This window comes from Anas acuta, chromosome 8, assembly GCF_963932015.1.
Source record: "Anas acuta chromosome 8, bAnaAcu1.1, whole genome shotgun sequence".
NCBI lineage: Eukaryota > Metazoa > Chordata > Aves > Anseriformes > Anatidae > Anas > Anas acuta.
The window spans coordinates 20,102,413-20,130,124 of NC_088986.1; the positions used below are offsets into that span (position 1 = coordinate 20,102,413).

Here is a 27,712-nt window from a genome sequence, read left to right on the forward strand (position 1 = left end):
GAAACTCAAGAGAGCAATTCCATCCTCCCTGCTTTTCCTTTCAGTACCTGGGCTTTCTGGGCACACAAACACGGTCAGGTCTGTTGAAGATTCACTGGAGCCTGTCTGGGGACACCACCAGATGATTGCAATGGCCCTTGGCATGCCAGGGAGCTCTCACACTCTGAGGTGCCTTTTAGATACTAATATATGGATATAGTTAAGTGACTCTGGGACATGAACAGCTTTGATGGGGTTTTGCACAGTCATTTTCAACCAAAACTGTAAAGCTGGCTCACAGCAAATTACTGCCTCTTGAAGCAGCAGGACAAACTGAGAAGGAAGGGGAACCCCAGGATGTGGAGACCTGCTCCATCCCATGCACTTTTCCAGCAGAATTTAATCACCTCTCCAGCAAGCTTGCTATAAACCTAACGAGGACTTGAAAAAAGGACATTTTCATACAAAGCACAACAGCTCTGATTATAGTCTTGGTTTACTACAGGGCAGGGCTACCCCTAAGCAATTACGCTTAGCTTTGGGTTGCCAATGCCCCCCTTCGGACCTTCACAGCTGGCAGCAGAACAAGCTGTGGAAGCAGCTGCAGGAGCTGTCTCAGCCCATTTTGGCTTAAAACATGTATGGAGGGGAACGATCCAGTTTAGTTGGCTTTCCTAAAGCAGACAGAGACCTCCACTTTACTCTAGGAAGACTGCAACAGTGGACAAAACACTCTTCGTTTGCCCACGACCGGTCCCAACTGGTCCAACAGCTTCCAGCCCCTGACAACTTCTTGATTAAAACAGACTTGGGTACAGTCCTTTATCCACAGCTTCTGCCTGCATCATTCTGATTGAATGCATGCAAATAAGCTGAAGAAAAAAAAGGATTAAAATAATAGAAAAATTATCATTAAGTGGGCAAGTTTAACTCAGAAGGTCAGAGTCACTCTGGCCACAAGAAAGAGGCCGCACAGGACACAGGCACAACAGTGCTCGACGAGGCACGAAAGGCTCCTTTCTTATTCACCTGGTGACTGCTAGCTAGCAGCAGTGCCTGAAGCTGCAGTGCCTTTAATAAGCCCCTAAATCTCCTGGCCTTGACTACCCTCCTAAACCACAGGGAGCAGCGTGCCAGCAGTGTGCTGGCTGCCAGTGTCCTTACAGCAAGGCCATTAAACAACACGTACACTTTTTTTTTTTAGATGCGGTACATGCATCTATTACCAGCTCCCGAGTGTAACTGATCACAAACCATTGTCTTGTGGCAGTCCTCAAATTATGTGATGGACTATCAAGCTTGCAGGTCACAGCCTGGAAGTCCTCAAATCAGATGCTCCCCTCCACCCCATGCTCTCATCTTGCTCCTCCAAAAGGGAAAAAACAAACTAAAAAAAAGATGAAATCGTTATTCTGTGCTGTAACTGGAGATTTAAGACAACCTGCACGCTCTACATGCTTCCTGCTGAAAAACAGGAGATTAAAGAGGCATTAATTCTTAAAAGTTATGTTTTTGTTGTTGGCATTGCTGCAGCATAAGCACAAAGTCGGGGCTGGCAGCAGCAGTGGGAGCGAGGGGAGGCTGCAGCTTTGCCCGGCGATGCCCGCTGCAGGGTCCTGCAGGGCTGTCAAAGGGTCTGGGCAGCTGGAGCCTCCATTTGTCTTTCCTTGCTATTTTTTTTTTGTTTTGACAGAATCTGAAACAAGGTTCCCAGTCTGGAAATACAGCTGCACTAAAGTACTTGAATTTCTGTCCTGGCAACTGCACAAAATCAGCAGTGGCTCAGCTAGTGGCAGACCTTTAAGCTGTCAGAGGCTTTTGCGGGTGGAAGGAAACCTTTATTCTTATTGCAAGACAAAATTCCTAATATGCTACACAGATTTAGCCCATTCCACACAACAGCTTATGACAACTTTACTCAAAAAAAAAAATCAAAAAATATTTACTTCCTAAAGAGCCAGAAAATAAAGAAAAAGCATCTTCATGTGGTGCACATCACAAGCAGTTCATATACTCGTGATTTCTCAGTATTGCAGGACTGAAAAAGGATTTTGATAAAGTGAGATCTGGGTAACGTTCTACATCACTGTTTAAGGACAATTCAATCATCTTCTGGATTAAGTCTTGCTCCCGATTAATCTTAAGAGAGCGATGAATAGAAAATCCAGGTCCCAGGAATGAGGAAGATTTTATCTGTGAACCCAATTCATGAGTAAAATCATCTCGCTTACAATGGATAATTCTAGTACTGTTCAAGTTATTTTCACACAGTGGGTATAAAAATTATCTCTAGATATCTCAAATTGAAATGACTGTTTTTAACCCTCATTCTGAGCACATGCACAGATTAACAATACTGTATCAAAAAAGAAGCTCAACAATCAAGAAATCCATTAAGCTACCAATGACACTAACAGCCAAGGGGATGTTTAAGAAGATTCAAGCCCATAATGAAAAAAATCGCACCATTTACTACTGGAATTGCAGGAAGGAACAAGTCCCTTGTTTAGAGACACAGTACCTCTGATTTCATATCCTTCAGCTACACAAATATGAGAATACAAACCTGAGCTCTGCTGATGAGGGAAGACAACAAACAATTCCAGCATTTGATTACTTTTTTATTATTAATTTCCAGCTAATCTGCTTCCTCCTTCCTTTTTACTACCCTTTAAATGCTCTTTCTGAAGAGACGCTGCTGCTGACTTACTCCTTAATAGACATCATGGCTCTGGAGCTGGAGAACAAGGCAGGTACCTGCTGTTTCCTTGCAGGCTCTCAAAGCCTGAGAATATAGGACAAAGCACAGTGAATCTGAGAAGATAAAAACAACTGGACTAAACAAGACTTACTTCTTGTCGCAGCAAACCTATATATGCTGCTACATCAGCAGCAGGAGGACAGCTCCTGCAAGAAGTTCACAATCAACTACCCTAGCTACAGCTTCCAGGCAAGAACTAAATGATGCAATAAGAAAGGGATCCTAAAAAAAACACAAAGCATGTACACAGTATGTGTTCCTCTGGGTAAGGAGAGGCAGAGACAGCATGGCTTAGTGCGCATTGGGTTCATTACTTCATTAATTTTTATTTATAGGGAGATGGAGTCAAATTCCCCGTTTGTGTGTTACCATTCCAGATATAAGGAATACAGAAGCCCCAAACTGGCTGAGAACACATTTGTCTGCATCATAAAACCACCTTAAACCTGCTCAGAAAGGAAAACTGAAACTTTAAAGTCTATATAAAAATGAATTCTCACCCGTTCTGGTGTGGGGAGGGAGCCGTAATTCCCAGGTTCAAAACAGGGATCAAAAGCTAAAGATTTTGACACTGCAGTTGGCTTACAAGGAGACGGTCTTGTCCCCACCTGCACGTTCAGTCAGCTCTGTTCCTGGGGAAAGCAAGGAGCATTCTTACAGGAACCGCAGGGACGGCTGCAGAAAGCATCCAAGGGACTTGGAGAGGGTTTGAGTTTACAATCGAGGGTGCCCTGGGAAGGGTGCTGCCAGCAAAGTGAGCCTCCTTGCCCTGGAAGCATACCGCTATCCAAACATTTATCTAAAAGAAATCTTTAAAGCAGTATTTTTCTTATACAAACATCTGAGCACCAGCAGAGTGATTTTCAGTGTGACTCTCTGCTTACTCTTCGTAAGGTAAATATATACTCTAACATTTTGGAACAAGGAAAACTCACACATTCCCAGCGCAGGCTGCTGCTTACTGCAACACCAGCACCCAAATTTCGCAAGCTGCTAACTCCTGTTTTACCTCCCGTTCTCAAACGTTGCCCAACTTCTTCTGCACTGTCAAGTGAGAACCTAACGAAGAGAGAAAGGCTACAGCAAGATGAATCCTTTTGTACTAAATAAGAACATTTGTATTTCACTTCCAGCTCATTTCTCTTTTTTTTTTTTAAACTGCTGCTGGCTCAAATTTATCCTTGCTAATGCTGGAGCTAACATGCGAGCTCTAAACCAAGACACACACAGAAGCACTATTAACCTCCTATTTTAATCAAGGATATTTTGCTCTAAACAAGAGAAGACTTTCCACAAGCACACACTTCCCAGACTAGACAGGCTTTCCATTAATGGGTGGTCTGGAGAACAAACTTGTCGCGATCAGGCTGCTTTGTAAAGAAGTCTGTCTTGGAAGAGAAAGGCAACAATTGCTCAATCGAATTGATCAACCAAGAAACTAGGAAGAAAAAAAAAATATTCATGTATGCTTGCTTTGGAGGCTTGACCAAGGATAAGGATGCTGAGTCTCTGCCAGTGAGGAGGGGTGTGGTTTCTCCTGCTGCAATTAATTTATAACACTATCTACAGATTACAGGTAAAAGGAGCTTTTTTTCTTTAATGGATCTGAACCAATCTTTCCTCCCAGTATATGTAATACTGCTTATCTTCCCTCCAGTATCTCTCATTATTATAAATAAGTGGAAAACAATGCAGTTGTCTCATCTGCCTGCGCCTCTCTGCTCAGCTTAATATTCACTTCAGACATATGAAGTAAATCTAGAAAATCCACTACTGCATCGCACAGCTTACTTTCCTACAGTTTAGCAACCAGATAAAAGTTCAGGAAGTGATTCTGATACACAACAGCATGAAAGAGGTGTTGCTGTTTGAGGCACTGCTTCCCTCACGGAGCCTTGTGTGAGGGCAAACCCCACTACGCAGCTGCACAAGCAACACCACCAGCACCACTCCTGGCCAGGAGGTACCCATTAAATTGTGAAGCATCATTTTTGAGCCATACCGGATTCCCTTCCTTAGGCAGGGCTGATTGTTATAACTGTAGGTATTCAATAGAAAATAATCACATCCTAATTACATACCCAGGTAGTTTCGATTCCGGCTGACTGCATGCAGGTAGCTAGCTCGTCTGGCCTTGGTTAGGGGGTCATGACAACACTGAGAAGCCTGGGGTAGTTTAACTGGGTTAAAGAGACAAATCTTTTTTGCTGATAGAAAAGCAGTGCGACAAAAGCTGAAATTCTTGCCTTACTAACAAGCAATGCAATTGATGTTAAACTGGTCACAAGTTATGGGGTTTCAGGATGCTCTGGCATTTTGCTATTGATAATGGAAGTGCAGAAAGCATAAGGAAGCCTCCAGAAGGATTACTCCAAAGCCAAGAACTGTTAATGTAGAGACCCACATAAAGCAAAGGTTTTGCAGACCTGTGCATAAATGCTTCTACTTCCATTTCACCCAGAGGTTAAATTATCTGATCAAAATCTTGTGCTGGAAAGAAAAAAAATCAGTTCATATTTTTTCCACTTCATTTAGACTCTGTAAAACATTAAATCCTTGCCAGTAAAACTGCTTAATTAGGAGCACCAGAGCACAAGGTTGATGCAGCTCATGAACCACAACTCCTGAATGGTGGTGGCCTTGCAGAACTTGCCGTCAGGAGGTGCACCAGAAAATGAGAAAAAAATAGAGAGGTTGCTTTGACAGTAATTGAAGCAGTCACTTTTTTTTTTTTTTTTAAAGGGGATGAGGTTACAAAACCACCTTCAAGCAGCAGTGACAGCAGAACATCAGCAGTGAGCGTTCCAGATATCCTCGGTGTGGGAATTGTGCTGCTCCACTGAAGATGACTTTTGGGTGATGGTGAGCCCGATACCAATGGCTTCCTGAAACCTGCATTGCTCTTACTCCTCTGAAACCAGGCTCCTTCTTCAGCATGAAGTGGTGAGATGTATTTTTACCTTCACATTTCCATCTTAAACAGCCCCTTCATCTACTTCATAAACCACAAACCAAGTACTGCCTAGCTCCCTGAGTAGCTTCATGTAGCCAGAGCTCATCTCACTGGCTCCTTTGTTCCAACCAGAGATGTCAGCAGATAGATGGCACTTCAAAAGAAAAAAAAAACACAAACAAAGCCAGATGAACTTATCAGGGGACAGGATAGCAGAGGCTGCTTGTGTAGTCTTTGTGACTAATCCAGAGAAGACCACCTTTTGTTGGCATTTGAGATCAGGCAACAGAAGCAGACTCCAGTACCTGCAAACCTTGCTTGTTTCTTGCAAGGACTTACTGCTTGCAGCGTCTTGGAGCAAAGCCCCCTGTGCAGGGACAAGAAGGGGGCAGCAGCGTTATTTGGGGAGTGGGGTGGAAGAAATATTAGAAGTAGGCCTTCCTATCCAAAGGCTGTGAGTTCTGGGGGAAGAGAGAGCAAGCCTGCCCCCTGTAAAGCCTCGTACTACAGAGGATGAAAAAACGAGGCTGAGCTCTCTCACAAAGACACCAAGAACAAAAGGAAAAGAGGAGCTGACAACTCACTGTAAGCAGGTTTCTAGGCTTCATCTTCATCTAGGCTTCACCTTATAACAACCTAATTAATTGTTTGATTCAGCATCTTTACAGCCCAGCAGGACATGTATCAGAATTCAGTCCAAGGGTCCAACAGCAGCACTGCAGAGGTTTGATGGGGGAGGAAAAATCACACCAAAGTTTAATTTGATAAGCAAATGCTCCCTGAATACAAATCTGCTCTTATTTGCCCTCCACAGGATACATAAGGGTGTCCCTGAGCATTACCATAATACAAGCAATTTTCTATTAACTGATCCTGTTGGGGATACAGCATATGTGAAGGGCCCCACAATACATACTGCTGCTCCTCAGCTTTTATGGTACAACGGGGAATAAAGGATGGAGCTGGGAATGAAGTCAAGGTTCCAGGTGCATTCCTGACTTGGGTTCATCCATTATACAACTCAGACCTTTATAACGAATTGATGGTTACTAAAGCAGCAGAGTCCCAACAGGGGAGAAACACAGCCACTTACAAGTTTAATGACAGCTGCAGAGACTTTGCGCCCCCAGCTCACAGCGTGTACCATACCAACGCAATTTCTGATTGTGTGGGGGTGCTGCTATTTTCTTAAAACCTAGGAAACAACAAGAACCTGCGTGGACCTCTGCTTACAGTGGAGTGAACTGCAATCCATTATCCATACAGCTGCACCACCGGGATCAGCTACTGAGCTGTAGTGTCAACAGTACTCAGAGTTATGCTGACCACTGTGTCATTCACTTGCTCTAGGAAGGAGATGACTCCAAGAAGGAAGACGTCAGTCCCATCTGCATCACGCTTCTCCCGGCACTGGGAGAGATGCGTTGGTAAGCAAATATCAGCTACGGAAGTCTGAATGTAAGTACTGCCTTCATTCAAGCGGTATGTGCAACTTTGATCTTTCTTCACTTCTAAAAAACATCACCCCCGTGGCAATTTTCTGTGATTTATGCAGGAAAAAAGATACACACCTCACCTTCCAGGAGGAGAGAGAAATTGAGTTTGTAAATGTAAACTTAAAACTAACAAATGAAAAAAAAAAAAAAAAAGAACCACCTACACTTCTTGGAAAGGCTATTCTTAAAATAGAATCTAGAATGATATCAGACTGCTGCAGTACCACAGGGGACCTGAACTTCCAGGGCTGAACAAAGGCGACAGCCTCATCCCCTCTGCTCGCACAGGCTGCTCTGCATCTAGAAAAGGAAGAGTTAACGTATGCATTATGTACCAGCTACCTAATGTCATGCCGTGTCGAGCCCTGAAACAGCAAAATAGGGGAGGTGAGGCATCTTTTTCTGCCCCCAAATACCCCTCAGCAGACATGATGAGTGCGCAGAAGCCAGTGCTAGGGGCAGTGCCTGAAACCCTTCAGCCTTGTCCCTGGTGCTTGCCCCCATGCTGGGAGGGAGCTCGGAGGGCACCCTGCAGCTGGGGAGAGGTGGTAATGAAAGAGCATTTACCAATATTTGGCTTCTTGTACGAAAGAGTCCAACTTAAACACTTTCTCCTGAAGCCTATAATTTGCATAATCACATTACCAAGATGGTCTTTCACACGGACTGAAGTGTCAAAACATTGAAGTTTCAATATAATGCATGAACCATTAATAATAGAGGATGTTTTTCCCCAAGAAGTTCTCTGCAGTTGGACTTCCAGGGTTGTGATGAGGAGTAAAACACTGTTACAGAGTAATTTTTATTTTTATTTTTTTAATTAATTCTCTTTGGCCAAACAAACCAAAGCCCCAAAACGAGTGTTTGAAGAGACGTGGGTATAAAAGAATATGGACATGTTCAAAACAAAGGAGCACGCATACTGAACTACTGACTTTTTTTAATGTCTAAGGTAGAAACTATTCTGCACACAACAATAGTTTTCAAGTGGCATACAAAACAAAATATACTGTGTATGTTGGTATGCATAAGTAATAAGGTAAGATTTGGAAGAAAACCTCAAGCATGCCTGATTTTATCTTGCAATATTCTAGCTGCCACTGAAGATCCGAGATTCCCAAGCAAATAAAAGGAGGAAAAGACATGAAAAAGATAGATTGTAAATATGTTTTATTTCCCTTCTAAGGCTGGAAAGTGTGAAGCAGCTAAGTAAAAAAGCCAAAAATGTCTTGTTTAAAGCACAGCCAAAGGCCAGAGAGAAGAGGGCATTTAGAGAGGAGCGGGAAGCTATCACACAGCTTCCAGCTTCACAGCATGCACGCTATGGGGCTTAGGCAAGTTCCACCAGAGGGAAGAAAATCTTTGAAGATTTTTAGGAGGGGGAGAGAGAGAAAAAAAAGAATAAATCTGATCAAAGCTACGTCTCCTAGCTTTCTTAAAAGCCGATCATTCTCAGCTTGCCATAAACTGCTGTGTGTATCAGTCACAAGGGAAAACTACTGCATTTCCAGGACACTGCAATGCCACACCAGAGAATAACCTGCAAGAACACCACTTTGGGAGATGCTGCTCAGGAATGCCGGGGCCAGCTTCCAAGGAACCTAAGTCGAGCCCTGCTTCAAGCAAGAAAAGATGAAGCAGAAAACATCAGGTCCCCTCCAGGGACATGCTCTCACTGCTGCCTGCGCAGCCACCTGGACCAGAAGGAGGCAAAGGATGGTCTGGGTCTGACCACTTCAGGCAGGCTTTTTTCTCTCCCCTATGACAGATACACTTCAGTAATCTGAAGCTTCACTGCCATCTGAACAACTAGTGGAGGATGCTGTGAAAATAAGCAAACCTGAGCCAAAGACATAAGTCAAAATTCTGGGCAGTTTTGAGACCTTAAACTTTTCAGCAGCAAACAAGCACAAAAATATGAAATGTTCCTCCTGTTCCCCCCCAATCCCATTGAAAATTTCAAATTACAAGGGACATATTTGCACTTGATACAAGTTACTCAGGAATGTCACTGAATAAGCAATTTGGTTATTTGGGAATGACAAAGGAGGTTTCATTTCTAACGTTCATAAGTCATCCAAATTAATTAGTGCTTTAAAATGGCAATGAATCACTTCCCGAAATAATTTGTATTGGCTAAATTAAATCCAGTGAAGGGAGCCAATTTGCTGATTGTAAATTATCAGAATCCACGCTAGCTCATGTGTATGCTGCGTACCATTTATTAGGCTACTGGGAAACAAAGGATGGCTACTTTTCATCACTGAACAAGATTACAGCCCTATTAAATGACCAGCTTATTGTGAAATAATTACAGGTTTCTATTTAAAGAATTCAAGCCAGACATCATTAAGAAACAAAGCTGAGTGTTGAGGGGAGTTGAAAAAAACAAACGGAGGAAAAGCTTGCTTTCCAAAGAGCTGCACCAAAAACCTACCTGAAGGGAATATTTCCATCTTCAAAGATTAACGAAGGTTAGTTCAGAGATGTAAGACTAGTTATGAAGATCTCTGTCACACGAGTGCCTAAAGGCAGCCTGAAGCCCCAAAGTCCCACAGCCTGCTTCTTGCACTGGTGGCTGGACAGTTGTTTCCAGACTCCTCTAAATTAAGCTGACTGTTGTGGAGTGCCAGCAAGGTGAGGAAATGCGCACCAGCACCTCCCATGTCATGCAAAGCAGATGGCTGCACAGCGCTGCTGTGCCCCTGCTCTTCCCCCTGCTGCAGTCCTCCCAGCACACAGCCCCCGACCCTCTCATTAGAGCAAGGTACCTTGGACAGTCTGCAGCACTGCTCTCAATGCATCCCCTTCCTTACCCCTCTAAAAGACAAAACATATGTATATTTTATACATACACACACAAATAAGTAAGGCTTTACCTAAGCTAATTTACATAGCATTTTCCTGCTCTTAGCTTTATCTCCTTACTCGTATCGAAACCTTGACATTTCAGCTTGAGAAATCTTTCCCCAGCTAACCTGCTTATCAGCAGTAATGAATACTCATGCAAACAGGTACAAAATTAAATGGAGTCTTTACAGTGATTATGATAGATTGAGCCACACTTAATCTACATAATCAAATTGCTTCTGTGTTCAGCAGTAATACCTTTTTGCTGTCCTGGGAGCAGGTTCAGCATTGGTTTCTCTTTTGACAGCTTCTTTCTGAGAAATGCTAACCATGACTGGGAAAGGGGCTACTTGACATACAACAACTGAAGAGATGTGTGATTCACATCTTGGACTCTGGAATATGGCAAACTGGGTCCAAACAAAAGGTGTCCCCTTTATGGAAGAGGAGAACATCATGTCTTTAGTCTGCTGAGATGCTAACAAAATAGAAGAATGTATGCAGCCATCTCAAGACCAGATTTGGGTTTCAAATCAAGTTAGATAAATCCTACCGAGGTGCCAGAAATAAGGGATGATAGGTATATTAAAAAAAACTTGACTTGTGAAACAAAGATTTGGTTCTGGGAGGATTCTGAAATGTGTCTGTGATCCTGCTTCTAACTTACCAACTCATATTAGCAGGTCACTTTGGCCAACAATTTCCTGAAGCCTTCTCTAATTTTCAACGAGGAAAAAAGTGACAAATGGCATTACCCACAAAATACTAATGACTGCCTTAAAAAATAATAATATAGCCCATTTACCTTTGTCCAAAATGCAGCATCAAAAGAAGCACAAAGGCTTGCTCCCTGAAGTACATGCTGAAACGTTTCTCTTTGAATAGTCTAACAAATACTACCCTACAAGCTAGTGCTCATTTCTAAAAATTACTTAACTGTAAGAGTTGAAAAATAAATAAGCCTTACGCAAAAAGCTAATAAGCACTTACAGAGAACAGTTTCTCTAACTCAATACAGCTTCAACATGTGGAAAAAACACACTGCCTGTACCTCCGCAGCTGGAGAAGCGACAGCTAGAGTAGAAAGGTCTCTGCATCATCCTAAGCAGGGGAAGACCAAGAGAGGGAGAAACAACAGTGGATTCTGGCAAGGACTGCTGGCACAGCTTGACTTTGGCTCAGGAGAAAGGAAAAAGCTTGAATTATACAAAAATAGATTTAAGAAAGAATCAATGACATTTCATCTGAAAGTTCTGGTTTAAGTTTTAATTAGGATCCACGATTTTGCACTTAAGTGCGTGAAATGGAGCACATATACTTCTGCTTCCCAAGATAACTGACAGATCTGAAACTTACTCATCTCAAAAGGTTAATTAAAGAACAATCCTTGAGAGCACCGCCATAGGGAGACAGAAGAGTCTGCTCCGCTGGGGTGTCCTGGGGAAAAGCTGGCACGCTACACCCGCAGCCCCCTGCCTGAAAGACTCCCATTTGCAAACCAAAGTTACTGCACAGTGACCACTGCTGTGGAGATGAGCAAGATGGTGCTGAACTGGCCCAACAAGGCACAGAGACCAGCACAAAGCTTACCCACAGCGTTTGCTACAGCTCTTTGGCAGGCTTCCTAGCCTGTGCTGAGCTCTGCACTTCGACATAGGTATCCTCCAGCAGAACCAGCATGACCACCCCCAGCAGTAAGAGTAGGTGTGGTAGCTCTTGTAATGAGGAAACTAAGGCCGGGTGACTCACTCAGGATCAAAGTCTGCAATTAAGCTAGAAATAGGCTGTAAGTTTGCCAATTCCCAAACATGCTGACAGCACTGCAAGGCAAAGGACTTCTCTCATCCGAGCATCATTAAAAAACACGCTGGCTTTTAGGGAGCCCGTACATACGCAGCTCATTTGAGGATCTTGTCAATTTAAGAAACGTTATCAAAAAGGAGAATAAAAGTTCCATCATTTGAGCAAGACTTTGCGGATGTAAGTGACCTTTGGCTGTGCAGTAATTTAATTTCCAAAGAACATGAGCAAAGTCTCAATTAGACCTGAGAGGACCACTGCACCCTTACAAGAGGGAGGAGAAGAGTGCGGGCGCGTCGCTGAAGAGCACTTCACGTCTTGGGTAGGCTGGAGGGATGGTACAAGGAAACATGAAGGCTTCTTGGCAAAAGCAAGCGTGACTGCTTGCTCGCGATGTAAAGCAGGATGACACGCACTGCAGACATGTAAAGCAAAATGCTCAGCCAGTGGCTCTCAGATCACAGGCAGCTTTTTGCTGTTTTCATTACAAACTGAAGCCAGGTACCAAGGCTGCCATGGGAGAAACACTAATTTGAAAGTAGCCCAGGGAAAAGCGGAGGAGTGATAGGAAAAAAAATCAGAGTGGTGACGGATTCTAAATGCTGCTTAACAAGGGAAAACTTGAACGTTATTTGGTGCAATCTTTGTGGGCCTGATTTAACTGTTCCTGAACTGTTATGGTTTTGAATTCTTACATTTTCATTGCACAGATTTTTTCATTTTTAGTTATGAAGAATTGTTTGACAGCCCTTGGTGACTGCTCAGAAGTTTCCCAGCGGTTTGAACAGCAGGTTTGTAAAGCACAATAAGCCCGGTAAGGAGCGGGCAGCAACAGAAATAATGCAAGGGCTGAGACCACAATTATCGTGTGGTCTGAAGGAAAGCTGGACAGGAAGTCAGCAGGACAACCCAACAGAAAAACACCGTAGTAAAGAAAGTTAAAGAAAGGGCGTATGTGGACCCAGGTTCCCACAGCACATTTTTATCCGGCAGAAACAAAATTACACAACTTTCAATAGTCACTCTTCATCTGAGATGTGCCATCTGTATATATGAAATCCCCAGACAGAAAAACATCAGTGACCCTACATCATTTACTCTCGTGCCCACTGTTCCAACTGAAACACCCCACTTTTCAATTTTCAATTGCAAGTGCGATCTATTATTTCAGATGCTTGATCTTTGTTTATTTTTATTTTTTCTTTGCTCAGAAGCTTTCATCTGACATTCGTGACAGAACTGAATCACAGTTGTGGGGGCAGTTTCTTCATACTGAAACAGATTGGTAGATGTTACCCTTCCGAAATGTTATCTTTGTGAATGCAATGTCTCAGGACATCAATTAGGCAACATTCCATTTTAGCTTCTTGGTAAGACTGCATTTAGGATGAGCTCTTCTCCTCCTCCTCCCAGCAAACCAGTTAAATATCTGATCTTCAAACACTTACATACGAGAGAGTCACTTGCTCAAGGTTTTTTTTACACAAGGTTTTCAAAGATACTCAAAATTTACAAGCAGCATTCTTGGCCTCCAAAGCAGCCCCACGCCTGAAGAACACTCACAAAAGTGGATTCAGGTCTGCTTGCAGCATCAGTACATGCTTTATGTATATGAATTGCCTGTCACTGAGGTAACTGCAGCCTGGGCTCACCTTTTACATCTTTACATATCTAAACATGCGGCATGTATTTCAATGAGCAAGCCCATGTGGACAGCGTAACATTTAAATAAAGGTGCGCGGTATCTGTAAATGTTAAAGCAACAAAACTGCTGCACAACACACAAACAAATTGCATGTCAGAAACACACTTCTGCTTTGGGGGTTTCAGATACAGAAGAAAATAAATTCAGACACAAGTGGAAGAATTTAGACCACAGCAATCTCTTGTCCCCCAACATTCCCCCCCCCTCCCAGTCCACAGTGCTTCATTTACCCTGCAGCTCTTGACTTTCTTACACTGGTCTGTACTATCCATGAACATGGAAACACCAAATGCAGTCAAATCCTCAGCGGTGTCATTCCCTAAGCAAGCAGGAGGCATCTCTTTAGAACCCAGCCAGCTGAACGAGCAGGAAGCTTACCCCATCTGGAAGCGCCCTCCAGCAGACAGCACTCACAAACTCATTGGTGTCATCTTCCTTCCTGTCCTTGTCCAGGACGCTCTTGACCGTATCAAACTTGAACGTCAGCAGTGTCTTTGAGAGGCCCTTATAGTATAGGTAAAGGGAATTATTTTCACTTCCTGGAAATAAAAAGTAAATATGCAAGATTACATTCTGCAAAGAGGCACAAAAATAAGGCTTCTTAGCTCTTTTGTTGTTTAAAGACGTGACACTTCCTCCTAGTAGTTATCATTGTGCTCACGGTGCCTTAGCAACTTGGCATGCTCCACAGCAAACTTTCACAATGCTTAAAGCAGAGCCAGGCTTTATTACAAGACAACTATAAAATATCCAGGACCCCAACCTTCCTCCAGAACTTCCTTAGGGCCCAGCAATCCGAGGAGTGCATCTACACTAGCATGTGGAATGCCTGCTTGGCGTTACAGCCATGAGGCAGGTAGCACTGTCAGTTTTGCTTGCAGTAATCAAATATGACAGCTTGGTCTATGGAGGTTTAAGTAAGAGAAACTATACAGCGTGAAGACTTTGTTTAAAAATCCACCCCAATTTCTGCCTTGCAAGCTGTGGAGAGATCAGAGAACACACAAGCTAAGGTCCTCCTCCCTGCTGCACTGGAGCAGCCATCCCACTCATCCCACAGGGCTCAGCATGCCATTGCTCTTCCACCAAGACTTGAGGATTTGCAGAGTTTCAACAGCCTGACGTAAGTGGCAAAGAGACAAGCATCCAAAGGAGTAACTGCTTAAGGGTGATTTAATCTTCTGGAAGCTGTTCCACTGAGGGTGTCATTGCTTCACCATGCAGAATGCTGTACGAAGTGACAAGAATGTGACTACTTGTGTGGTCCAGGCTACTGACCTTTCTTAGAAAGATACAGGAGGATGTGTCAGTTGATAAACTTTAAAGACAAACCCTATCAACAGCAACTGCACCAGCAATGAGCTTTTGGTGACAGCGAACATGAATCATCATATACAAAGACCTCATCTTTAATGAGAGGAAACCAAGTTCATAACTCCTTAAACCAGGCTCCTTACACCATTCCCCATGAGGGGAGAGGAGGATGGAAGCTCAGACCGATCCTCTAATTAAGAGGTTCGTGCAGCTATGTGGTACCTTGCTGGTATGCTTTGCAAACAGAGAGGCAGGAGCTCCAAGGAGTCACTCTAACATGTGTCAGGGTGGCTGCTCTACTCACCACAGGCAATGTAGTCTCCATTGGACGCCAGCCCTACAAAATTCTTCTCGTTGATGTGACCCTTGAAGGAGCGCAAACAGTGAGGTTTTCCTACGTTCCAGAGCTTCAGCTGACTGTCTGTTGACCTGAAAACAACACTTGAAGTTACACTGCTGCCATATGGCAGGTAATCCTCACTTGAAACGCTGCTCCTTAACACTCTGCTTGCAATGGAAGTGTAGGAAGTCTTGGTGCACTCAGTGAGATTTATTTCACTTTCAATCACATGCAACCCAGCTTGAACTTGGAAAAGGATCACATCATTTTAAAAGACCATCAAAATGCATTACATGTTTGAATAAAAAAATTCCTATTACTCTCTCCTTTTCTCCAATCAATTGCAGAATTCTCCCCTGAACTGTACACAGCCTGTGGTCCTTCACCGCCTCCTCCAAATCCTTGCAGATCCAGGACACTTTTTTTTTTTTATTTAACCTCTACAGAATAGACAAAGGCTGTTCCTTTCTGCCTGCTTGCTCCAACTCTCATTCATGCCTTTACAGCACTCAAGGTAGGAAGCAGTCTCCTCCCCTCCAGCTGCCCTGAAAGGAGGATGTTCTTCTCCTGCCCAGCATCCGGGGACTGCCTGGATACAAATCTCAAACTTTCACTGTTTTCACCTTGACAGCGAAGCTAAATATTACTTTTAAAAATACAACAACTCTGCTGGGATAAAATCAAAATCAATGTTTTACATTGCTCCCCCACATGCAGACATACCTGCCTTCAAAATGTTTTTCTGTTTACCATAAGCAAACACTTCCCTTTTGGCAAAAGAAGGGAAGTGTGGGTAGTCTTCTACACCTGGCAGAGCTCAGCTAAACTACGAAGACCTCGGTTTCTGAGAGAGATACAGGATTAATTTGTCTCCCCGAATCCGAGGGAACTTGAGTCTCTCACCTCCCAGGAGGTAATTCTCCAGCAAATGCCACCTTTGGATATTCTTACACTCCCTGACTTACAGGGATGCAACCCACAGGACATCTAGAAGTGCTGATGTGGTGGGGACCAGAGTCCAGCTAACCCACCCTTGAGAAAAAGAGAGCTGTTCTAATCTGAAATTTGAAAGGGATTGGGAGTAGGACCTGTCATCCTGCTGAGGTGGGAGAGAGGGGAGGCAGGTACAGGTTGTGTCACCCAACCTTTCTGCTTTCCAAGTATTAGAAGCTGAAAGAAAAAAACAACAATATCCATCAAATATTCCTGACATTAGTCCTGCACCAATGTCACATTTGCCTAAAAATATAGCACAAGAGAGAGATGCACCTCGTGCTCTACTGCAAAAACCTTATCTCAGCCCTCAATGACAGCTGGAATGACAAAGGAGTGATAAGGGAGCTGCAGCAAGATTTGTTAGTCATTTGTAATAATAGCACGAGGTCAGATCACAACAAAGGTATGAACTTTATCTCTAATACTATGACTCAAGCAGAAGTGCAATCCTGGTCCCAGGTCTTGACTGGGGCCACCCTAAAACAGGGTATTTGGTTTCTGTCTGATTGTTCCACATCCATTGCTGCCCTATGCTGGAGCTCCCTCCCTTTCCTTCTCTTGTACTTACCACCACAGCAAAACATTGAAAGGGGAAAAAGATATATACCACTTTTTCTTTTTTTGCCCAGAGGTAGAGGGACAAGCTTTCTTTGCTATTAGGGTAGCAATATTATTTTTAAAGCTCTGCTTTTTAAAGCTTCAGAGTTGCTTGGAAACTAAACACTTCTGAAAACAGAGTGAAGCAGTGAAAGAAAATCCCTGGTCTACAAGCTGTCAGGTTCCTGTGATAGCTCGTGCTCTCAGCTAACCCATCAAGAAGACCTTACTTATATGGGCACTTAACCTCCATGTTATATTCTAGATCTCCCCGTTAAAATAAAAACACTTAACCTATTAACTAATGGAATGCTCTTCCTGTTAACAATTTCTCATCAAACCCTAGCCATGTTTTCATTGCTTAGTACAAGTGTGCCATGTAAGATGACAGTTACCTGCCACTGTACCACAAGGACGGGAAAAGGCCACTGATCCCTCTGCTATTACACTGCTCTTCTGGTTTCATACCCTCTCCAAAAAAAACATCATGGATGTGCTGCTCTGTTAAATCTGCCTCTCTGTAAATCAGCACTGCAATCAGCGTGTTGTGCTAAATACCAGGCAGTTCTGAACATCCCTGAGGTCAAAACCTACCTCTACAAAGCACAGTAAATCAATGCAATCTATAAAACAGCTTTAGTTAAAAAATTTAGAGAATATGAACATATTTTTTTCCCCCCTTAAAAGGAATTAGTGCTTTGTTTTTGGGAGTCACTACTGCTGACTGCCCAGTTTGCAAAATAAAGAATGAAAAATCTACTCTCCCCACCATTTCTTGCTGTTCACATACAAAGATAGGTGAGCCCTGCCGTTAGTTCCCTTGCCCTAGTGTTGCCTGTCCAGGTCTGACAGCCCTATTTCTATTCCTCCCAGGACACGGGGATAGCCATTCTCAAGCAGGACAGTGCCATTCTGTCCTGAAGCATCACATATATGATGCTCCACTTGATCATGGCTGTAAAACATTCCCAAGTTCCTTACATCCCTATTAAATGCTTTCTTCTTAGTCAGACTTGGTTCAAAGCGTTCAATTTAATTTGCTCTGTGTTCAGGTACGAATTAGCACCCTTACAAAGAGCTATAATGCTAATGGAATTAAGAAGAGAGGAACTGGTAAGCAGCGCTAGAAGTCACCAGGGAACCTTCCATCACACTGCTCACATCAGCATAATTCACCAGCAGTCTGGATGCTCACACAAACACCTTAAAAAAAAAAGCTCTGCTTTGGCTCCAGACTGCTTGAGCAAGCTATGTGCAAACCCAGGACAGAACTGGGGTGGATAACCATCCCCTCAGCACAAGGCAGCAAGCCTACTTTCTGGGACTAGACCTAACCCATGATTCAGTCCTGCTGCCCTCTGATGGCAATACATTCACATGTAACACCTAAGATACACACCCCTGGCAGCCTACAGACCCCAAAGGTTTCTTGCGTTTTCCCAATCATTTAACAGTTATTTTAAATACACATTTAATTTCCCCATGTGATCCGATAGACACACTCATTCCTACATGCAGGAAAACATACCTAGAACTGAGGCAGCCCCATGGTTTTGGGGCACTTCTATCCAAGTTGCTTTCGGGCCATGGCCAAACACCCTCTTGGGATGTAGCAATACTATTTGATCACTTCTGTCACTCCCCAGCTGCCCTGTTCCTGCACATTGGTAACATCCCCGGGGCTGCCAGCAAACCTGTGCTCAGGAGCACCCCCTACACACAAGCTCTTCAGAAGGGGACCATCCACTTGCACCGTCGCAAACTCAGGGCTTGTGGTCAGAAGCTGGATCTGTTTGCCTCAGCGTTCCTCTTAAGCTTTTTAGCTCCACAAGACAGAGCAGAGCCAAATGACACCAGGAATGAATTGCTATTTTCGTCTTTGAAAAAGCAACGATCTGCTTCCGAAAAGCACAGCAGCGACTGTGCACGCCCACCCACACCGGGGAACTCGCACGAGGGCCCCGATGACTGCCAGAAACCAAGGGCTACGAGGTTTTTAGCCTACCTAATAGGAAATACTTACGCGGAGACAATTTCTTCCCCACTCACAAATTTTGCATAGGAGACTGCCTTGCGATGCCCTTTGAACACCATGATGGGCTGCTTAGTGTTGCGGAGGTCGTAGTAGTGGACACAGTGATCTGGGGATGAGAAAGAAGAGGTCAAATTCATCCGCTGGGGAGGACGCACGGGACCTCTCAGAGGGAATCAGCTCATGCTGGAAGCCCTGACAATGGTTTCCACATGGAAACCTCACCTAGGGTAAATAGTCTGCACTACTGGAAAGTACCGTTTAAAAGCAGACTGCTTAAAACAGCCCCAAAATTTAGTTCTGCAAACCCCACTTAGCCCATGTGCAAGGCAGCAGCTAAGAGGACCCTCGCTGCTCCTGCCTCCCTGTTTGGCACCATGCCTGGGCAGGCTAATTGCCAGTTCTCATTCCCTGCTCCCCCCTCTTTCCTTCCTCAATCTGTCCCCTCTTGGAAAACTGTTCAAGAACCTTAGGCTACACACTCAGCCTGTCCACCCCTTCACAGCAGAGTGGAAAAGAGTGCCTAAATTTCTCATGGGTAACCCCTATACTTTAGTTTTTGGCTTTATTACCAAGAGAGAATTAGCATTTCTGCTAATGAGAGAGCAGAGACTGGATTCCAATTCTTCTTAAGATTTAATTCGCAGATGTGCTGCAGTGCCACAGCCACATAAAAGGGATTGCAACAGAATCCATGGTACGCTTTATTTTCTGCACAACTGTGTCAATTCCCAGGAAAACAGAAAAAGCAAAGCAAGAATAGCAGCCCCCATGAGATCCAAGCCCCAAAGACACCCAGTACTCTTTCCAGCTCAGCAAGGTTAATAAGCTTCTCCCTCCCTGACTTGCCATCATTAATGTCGGGTTTCATTTAATTATCCCCTGCTGTTCTGGACATTCAGGGAGGGGAGGCCACATGCGTGCATGGAGACAGAGCAGGAAGCCTCCCTTCTCAGCAGGCAACTCGCAGCACCCAGACAGCAGCTGAAAACTGCTCTGACCCTCCTCCCGCTGAAACAGCACACCCCCAGTGGCAGATCATCACAGAGATTGCATGGAGATGCATTTAAATGCCAGTAGCCACAGCTATTTTCGTATTTGCACGGAGTTTCAAAGCAGGGCTCTCAGCCATACAAACAGCGCCCGGCTGTCTCAGAATCCCATGTGGTTCAAGAGATAACTGGATTCCTATTGATCAGGCTACAGCTCCAGAAGCTGCACCTTCGGAGCAAATGTAGCTTTCCACCTGCATTACTGGGCTAATTGCTGGCCACAGCAGGACAGGGGACTACAGGAGGCACCTGCAGCAAAGCGTGGCAAGCAGGCAAGTTGTCCTCCTCTTTGCTTTGGGCATCTGCGTATCACTCCGGCACCAGTGAGGTCTCCAGTAAAACTTCCCAACTGTCACCCCCCCCCCCAGACCCTTCTCTACATCCCTCAGGCTTCCTCCACGGGGTGCAGCAGGGTTCGGGCAGTGATGGGAGCTCAGCAGCTCTCATGCCCGCTCCTATGAGTGCTGAAACGCCGGCAGTGCCGCACCCCGAGCGTTCCTTCGCAGGCTCCCATTTTTTCTTCCCCCAAAATGAAAACCCTCAGAACTGCTGCTACTATCAACCAAAATCCCCAGAGCATCCCTACTATGTGGGCATTTTCATCGTCTTGAGAACATCTCGCTCCCTTCCACCTCTTGGAAAACTCAGCCGAAAGCGGACCCATTTCCCAGCCTGGCCAGCACACCTGATCCTGGAGCTAGGAAACAGTTAAGTGGTGATTGTTATTTTAATGAGCAGAAATGATTCCAGCAGGGCTTTCTATCAGGAGCCAGGTAGCAGATAAGCCCCTCAAGCCTCTTTTTGCTCCCAGTTTCAGCCTCCCCTCCAGCTGGCCTGTCATTAGGACACCTTCTGAGCACCAGATTTTATCCTTCAGAGGGTGACAGGGACAGGAAGGTTCCTGCGGAGGGCCCTGTCAGCAGCTGGAGCAATGCTGAGCATGAGAGCTGGAGCAGGAAAAGCCAAGGCCATTTGCTGCGAAGGGCCATGAAGTTGCATTTGCCTTCTGAACATCACCACAAACAGCTGTAAGGCCGCTGGCAGCTGGCCCCAGCACAATGTGCCTCCCCATACCAGCAGGGCCATCAATCACTGCCTGATCTCAGTGCAGTGAGAGAAAGGGAACAGCAAGGCCGGGGGGTTCTAAAATTAGCCACTTAATTATTAATTGATTATTTCAGCAGCCAAAGTGTTGGCACACAATCAGTGTTTTTTGTTGTTTTTTTTTTTTAATTCAACCGAAGCGGCTATTTTTAAGTAGATGTATGAAGACGTGTGCCTCCCGCATTCATTAAAACCCGAACAGGTGGTCATGTTTTACAGTTAAAGAGATACTCTCTCTTTTAGGCCATATGGGCTTTCCGAAAACAAGATAAAAATGCCATCTGCTGAGGAAGCAGAGAGCCTGGAAATGAAGCTAATGAGAAAAATACAACTCCCAGGTAGGCTGGCAGGAGCCTCGCGGGGCACATTTGGATGAACTGAGGCTGGCCATGAGGACAGCATCAGGGGCACGAAGCTCGGCACAGCTCCGAGCAGGTGCAGTCTTGCTCCCAGCTGACGGTCAGCAAGAGTGGGCACCAAGGGGACACAAACAGTTCCCAAACTCTGCAGTAGCTCCTAAACTCCTTAAACGCTATTTGCTCCTGCCCTTGGCATTTCTAGAAGCCACAAAGTGCCTGCGTTTCATTGCTAGCCAGCACGCACAGGCTTATTTGCTTCTCGTTCTGCTCCTCAACCATCAGCATTATAATCAACTTTCAGTGTGAATTTGTTTTTTCAGTTCCACAGTTTCTATCCCTGGCCAGAAAACTCACTTAAAATAATTTCAGCTTGAAAACAATGCTTCCACAGTTAAAAGTCTCATGCCTAACCTTAGGCAGCAACAACTCACTGCTTTACTTTGTCTTTTGTGTTCTGGCTTAATTGAAATATACATGAGATAATGGGAAAGAACATGTATACATACCGGAGCAAATTAAACACTCCAAAGTGATTCTCCTCCAGTTCAATGTCGCTGCATAAGCTGAGCAGGACAGAGTCCTGCTGCCGCTCCTCCTGAATCACAGTTCTCTCCAGCAGGCCATATTATGTCTATTTCATCTATTTATTTTTTTTGAATGGTCTCAAAAAGCAAAAAGAGCAGCTCAGCTTTGCTGCTGCTGCTGAGAGGTCACAGACCACGAGTCTGAGTTTTTTAATAGTGCTTTGCCAGATCTGCTTGCTTCCCTGAAGGAGGCTACGCTCTCACCTTCGAGCTGCCTAGTGACAACTAATCACAAATTCAGACTTCTTAGCGCAAGTGCTGACAACTCCAACAAAACTTCCAAAAGATCTCACTGCCTCTTCAGGAAATATAGCCCATGTCAGCAGAGGCTGGCATCACTCACTGCTTATCAGCTCATAAATTCCCAAGACTGCAGCCAGCAGGAGCAGGGCAGGCGGGAAGGCCACTTCTGCAGCGTGCAAGGCGAGGAGATGAGCATCTCCCCTCTGCAAGGGAGGGGGTCCAGTGAACAAATCAATGATGTGGTTACACAGTCTTAAGAAGTCAGGTTAAGAACTTCTGAAAAGAGCTGGGAATTGCTAATGGAGCTGGCAGCATCTTAGATAATTTTCAGACTGTTCAAAAAAGATGTAATTGCTCTTGTATTTTTCGCTGTTTAAACAAAAAGAGGCAAAGTCTGCGTTTTGCTAAAAGTGATTTCTTTTACTCTTTGGGAGATTTGTTACTAAAATTCACAAAGCAGCTGTTACTAGAAGGCTCGAGGCTCACATCACCTAGTGCAAAACTCTTAAAACGTACAGAGGAGCAGCAACTCCAAGGCAAGCTCTCTGCACGAAGGGCTAGGAGGGTGCACCACACGGCAGCACCGTGCTGGGTTGCACGGAGCACCAGTCCCGCAGGGGTGGTAACGCATGCCCACTGAAACAGAGCAACTGAACTCTGCAGGTACCCAGCAATTCTGAGCCACCTTCACCTTCCATGCCATGTGCTTCACCCACCTTCACCACCAACATTTACCACCCTAGAGCTACTTACAGGCCATCCAAGGCTTTTTTTTTTTTTTTTTTTTTTTGATCAAGAGCCACTTACTAGAAGGAATATCATCAAGCGATGGGCAGCAAAACACCAATTTACCTGCAAGGCAACATTTCTATATTCAAGGGATGTAATGACTAGAAAGCCCCAAGAGACACATGCAAAGGTCCTGTAGCTCTCCTCTGGAAAACGGAATTGCAGAAGAACTAATGACCATTTTTCTTACTTCATACAGAAATGCATATTTCTCAACCGTTCAATATTTCTTATTGATCTACTCAGAAAATAAGTAATTTACATTGCCCTCATTTTTCAGGTGCTTATATGCCTGAGAATGCAAGTGGTGCTTGCTGCTATGTGGCAGATGAACATTACAGCCAAGAAACGCCCATATCCATAAAATTAAGTCGGAGTGGAGCAAACTAGGTGTTACTAAAGTCTGTTAAGAGGTCTTCTGTTACCAAAGCACATTCTGAACTTTTGTTTTCTTTTAAATAATCAATATCTTCAATAGCAAACTTAGGGATCAAATTCATTTTCTATATAAATGCTCCAGCTGCTGCCTGCAGTCCTGCTCGCCTCGTGCTGCTGCTGTTCTACTGAAACAGAAGCCCAGGGTAGGGAACAGCCTTATATATGTTTCCCTCATGCTTCTTTGATAGTGATAACCCTGTTTGTCTAGCATCTTGTGTCAGTGGTTGATTATCCCCTCAGTTTTGTCTGTTTGTTTTTCTCCCTGATATTCAAGTCTTGATCCAAGGCTGCCCATTTTCACTGTAACAAAAGCCCGCATGTAGGCAGTGAGAAGCAGAGACGCCAATACAAGCCTGAGTGAGGGGTGGAGGAGGATTATTAAATGAATTGTCCAGCAACATTCAAACTGAAGCCAGGCAGAGCTGGTGCAAGATGCCTGTGGTCTCCCACAGTTAGGTTATCAAGGAACAAAAGAAAAAATAACCTTTAATAAAATGTTAACAAAAAGCCCACATGGTATCTTCAGAACGAAACATGAGAGGCATAATTTCGTGGAGTTTGATTCTATTTCTACATCTGATGGTTAAAAAATGATTTTAGAAATCCTGAAGGAAGCATCCACTGCTCAAAACATATTGAAAGAATTCACTGAAATCCGATTATTTATATTTAAACATCTACCTATAGGAATTGAGCTTCCCTTTCACATATTTCTCCTCTGTATACAAAGCATACAAGAATACTTAGTGCACAGAAAGGACAGACTGAAGACGTTAAGGCTACCAGATTTATTTCTTGCTGCTGAACAAGTTGCTTAGATGAGCTAAACACAAACACATCCCAAAGCCTTCAAGTGTCCTAAGCCCAGTGGCTCAAACAAAAGCTTCTGTTTCAAGTGTGTGGGTGAAAAGAAAGAGCACACATTATCACTCCCAGGAGTGCTATTCCAGAAAGGGAAGGGCAAGACACTTTAATGAATTTTTGTTCAACGGACACAACCAACCAATAGAACAACTGATTTTTAACATGAAGACAAGTTAAACAGAAGTCTTTTTCTGCCAGGCTCAATGTGATTTCTCCCTACAGAAAGCAAGTTTGCATCCTCAGAGGTAAAATCTTACGCTAGACTAAAAAAAAGGAAACAATCAGGAGGCTTACATACAACCTTGGTTTTCAGTGCTGAAAACTCTGTTAGTACAGAGCAAGAGGAAGGAGATAAAAGGGACTAACATCCCAATTTTAAATCCTGATTTCAAAATAAATCAACAGTAGCACACTGAAGTACAATAGGCTGTACTGCAGTACTTGAGAGATGGCTTTACATACTGGATGCCTTGGTCCTCACAGAAACCTGAACAAGGGCCAAATAAACAAGCACTGCTCTTCCTCAAACATCTGAGGAAAGAGAGCTGCTATCAGAGTCCAAACACTGAAGATGAGAACTTTTGAGATCTTACAAAAGCCTCAGTGCTACTCTTGACCTCAAAGCCATCAGAGCCATACAGAGTAACTCGAAAACTATTAAGAAGAAAGTGGAACCTCCCCAGTGGAGCTTCTACCTACCTCCATACCAGGAAACAGCCTCCCCAATGGCAGCAATTTCCTCAGAGGCTGGTCAAAAAACAACTCAGGATTTAATTATGAGAAAGTCAAAACAAACTTAATCCTCATGCAGAGTGCAATTTCTGATTAAAATCCACTTTTGCTCAAGGGCCCTTAAAATCATACAACTATGTGAGATGGATTCCAGAGGTCTCTTCCAACCAGATCTTCTTGCTCAGAAGAGGGTCATGTGCAAAGTTAGATTCAACTCAAGTTCAGTAACTGTGCTCAAGTCCTAGTCAGTCAAGCTCTGAGCATCTCCAAAGATGGAGATTCTACAAACTGTTCTCTGCTCCTGGCTGTCCTGAAGAGTGCTCTTATGTCAAAGGATTAGAAAGAATATTTTTTAATCCAAATTTACCTAAGCTATTTGCTATTGACATAAGAAAGATAAGGCATTTGTCTTCTTAGATCTTTCAGGTTTTGTCTATGTACTCCCACATGCTGGAGGAGGCACGAGGTACTGCCATTCAACCTTTGTTCTCCTGTAATTAAGTTTATTCTTACTAGTTAAAAAAAAGGAAGATGAACTAAGATGAACTACTGAATTTTAACTTTTGCGGAGTCTGTAATACCAAACAACAGCATTTAAAGACATACACTCATGTGACCGAGGTGGCTTTGGTCAAAAAAGTCATGAATGAAGTAAAGTTTCCTCCCTGACAGCAGAGAGGTGGGAGTGGAGTTTGACCATCCATGTGTGGGTCTTGCTCTGGAGAGAAGACTGGACAGAGTTGAACACTCCAGCTTTGGGAATAATACAACTCACCAAGACATGTAAAAATGGGTGCTCTCCAGGGCAGAAGAGAGAGTATGGAATAAGTGGATCTTTACTATAGCAACAGAAAGCCAAGATGTTATTTGGGCATTCAAGAAAGAATGGCAAGAAAGCCTCCCAGCCAAGGAAGCACTATAAAGAGAGATTCATTTCACTCAGAGTAATACCAGAATGGGCTAGGATCAGTACAGGCTTTGTCTTCTCTCCCTGAAAATGCTTGTGATAAACCAACGTGATAGTTTCCACTACATAAAGGACATGGATGCTCTGGGAAAATGAATGAAGACAATGCATTAAACATGGGAAATAATGCAGACTTGAATTCAAGAGAACAAAGCCCTGCAATGAAAATTAACACAAGAATTTTCTGAGGAAGAAATGAGATAAATATCGACAGTGAGCTGACATCAGCATCCTCTTTACAAACCATTTCCCTTACTGTAAGTGAAGAGATTAAAAATGGGTTTGATGCAGCTTGATGCTAAGAACCTCTGGCATACCAAATTGTGCAGAGCATTTTGCTGAAGAACGCACCACGCTGTTTTCCACTCGCAGCACGACAAATCACATGAGGAGAGAACAGAGAAAACCATTTCACCCTAATGTCTCCTTGTTGGAAGATCATCACAGCACGGGCAAAGCCAACTGATATTTATTTTCCTGCTCACACCTTCCCTTCAAGAGAACCAACAAAAAAAAAAAAAGAAAAATCTACCCCAATACAGTCATTGTTACAGGCACAATTAAAACGTTTCCTGGATATAGCTTTGTATTTATAGCTTTCTGTTACAGAACCAAAGTACTTGTAATTTCTGTAACTAAGTCAAAATTATCCATTTGACACATTTACTTTACCTCTTATTTTTATCTGAGTTCCCTTAGCAGTAAAGGAACATTTTTTCTCTGAATAACCATCTTCTTTTGCCCCAGGGGAATTTTGGCAATCTATTCGAGGAGCAATGCTCTGGTCTGCAGCAGTGAACTGGAACAAAGTCCTTATTTTGTATTTTGTGTGTGTGCTCGACATAATTTGGGATGCAGTACTTCATTCATGTTTGCTATCAGAGTTCTGTCTAGACAAGTGGTCTCAAACTCCATTGTTCAAGACTCCCAGGGAGCTCCTGCACACCCTGTCTTCATAGGTGTTACAAGTGTTCAACATCCACCCAAAAAGGGACCAGAGGTTGAGAAAAGCATTCAAGAGATTTTTCCCTGTAGGTCAGAACTCCTTCATGTGCTCCTCCCTTACATCATGCTCTGAGAAGTATACAACATTAAGCAAGGTCTGTATGATTTATTTTGCTGGTGGCAAAACCTGAAAATATATTGTCAGTAAAGAAGACACAGAAACAGTGATGTTAGCAAGGAGATGAAAGATTTTAAAAGCAAAGGAAGGCACGCAGGTGTTTGGGGATGACTGCATTCTGACAACTCAATCTCATTTTCCCACACCGCGATACAGATGATTTTTGAAGGCAATTGCCCATTGTATTTAGGGAACCCAACACAAATCCATCTCAGCTTTCCATGTAAATGAAGGCAGAGCACAGCTTTGAGAAGGAAATGCCTGATGGTGTTCTGTATGACTGACTGGATGATAAAAAAAACAGCACGGGAAATGCTCACCTCCATGAAAGCTGAATTCAAGAGAGCTGCAGTTGTATTCAACACATCTGCTAGCCTCAGCTTCATCCCTGGCAAAACCAACAGCACAATAACCACTCTATCAAGGAAAGGCTCAGGGTTGTGAAGGCAGAGGGTTACAGGTTAGCATTTGATATATTTTGCCAGAGCTCTACAGTAAAGACGATGCTTCAGCCAGTGATTTTAATCTCTTACAACACCAACTGCACCTTCTTTTTTTTTTTTTTTAATGTATATCAACACTAGCATTTCACTGAAGATCTATATCTCCCTCTACTGAACATAAGAAGGGAACA

The 27,712-nt window shown here is 43.8% G+C and overlaps 1 protein-coding gene and 1 non-coding gene across 4 annotated transcripts in view; both read right to left on the reverse strand.

Annotated features, from left to right (window-relative positions):
* COP1 (COP1 E3 ubiquitin ligase) overlaps nt 1-27,712 on the reverse strand; it is a 126,653-nt gene that overhangs the window by 17,656 nt on the left and 81,285 nt on the right. For all 3 annotated transcript variants that reach the window (XM_068689963.1, XM_068689962.1, XM_068689961.1), the window contains 3 exons: nt 18,815-18,932; nt 15,163-15,287; nt 13,923-14,083 (listed from right to left, as the gene is read on the reverse strand). In XM_068689963.1, the coding sequence (XP_068546064.1) occupies nt 13,923-14,083; nt 15,163-15,287; nt 18,815-18,932 (404 nt within the window). The remainder of the gene's footprint in view (nt 1-13,922; nt 14,084-15,162; nt 15,288-18,814; nt 18,933-27,712) is intronic.
* LOC137860782 (small Cajal body-specific RNA 3) lies at nt 616-740 on the reverse strand. The gene has a single exon (XR_011099178.1). It is a non-coding gene; the product is annotated as a small Cajal body-specific RNA 3 (non-coding RNA).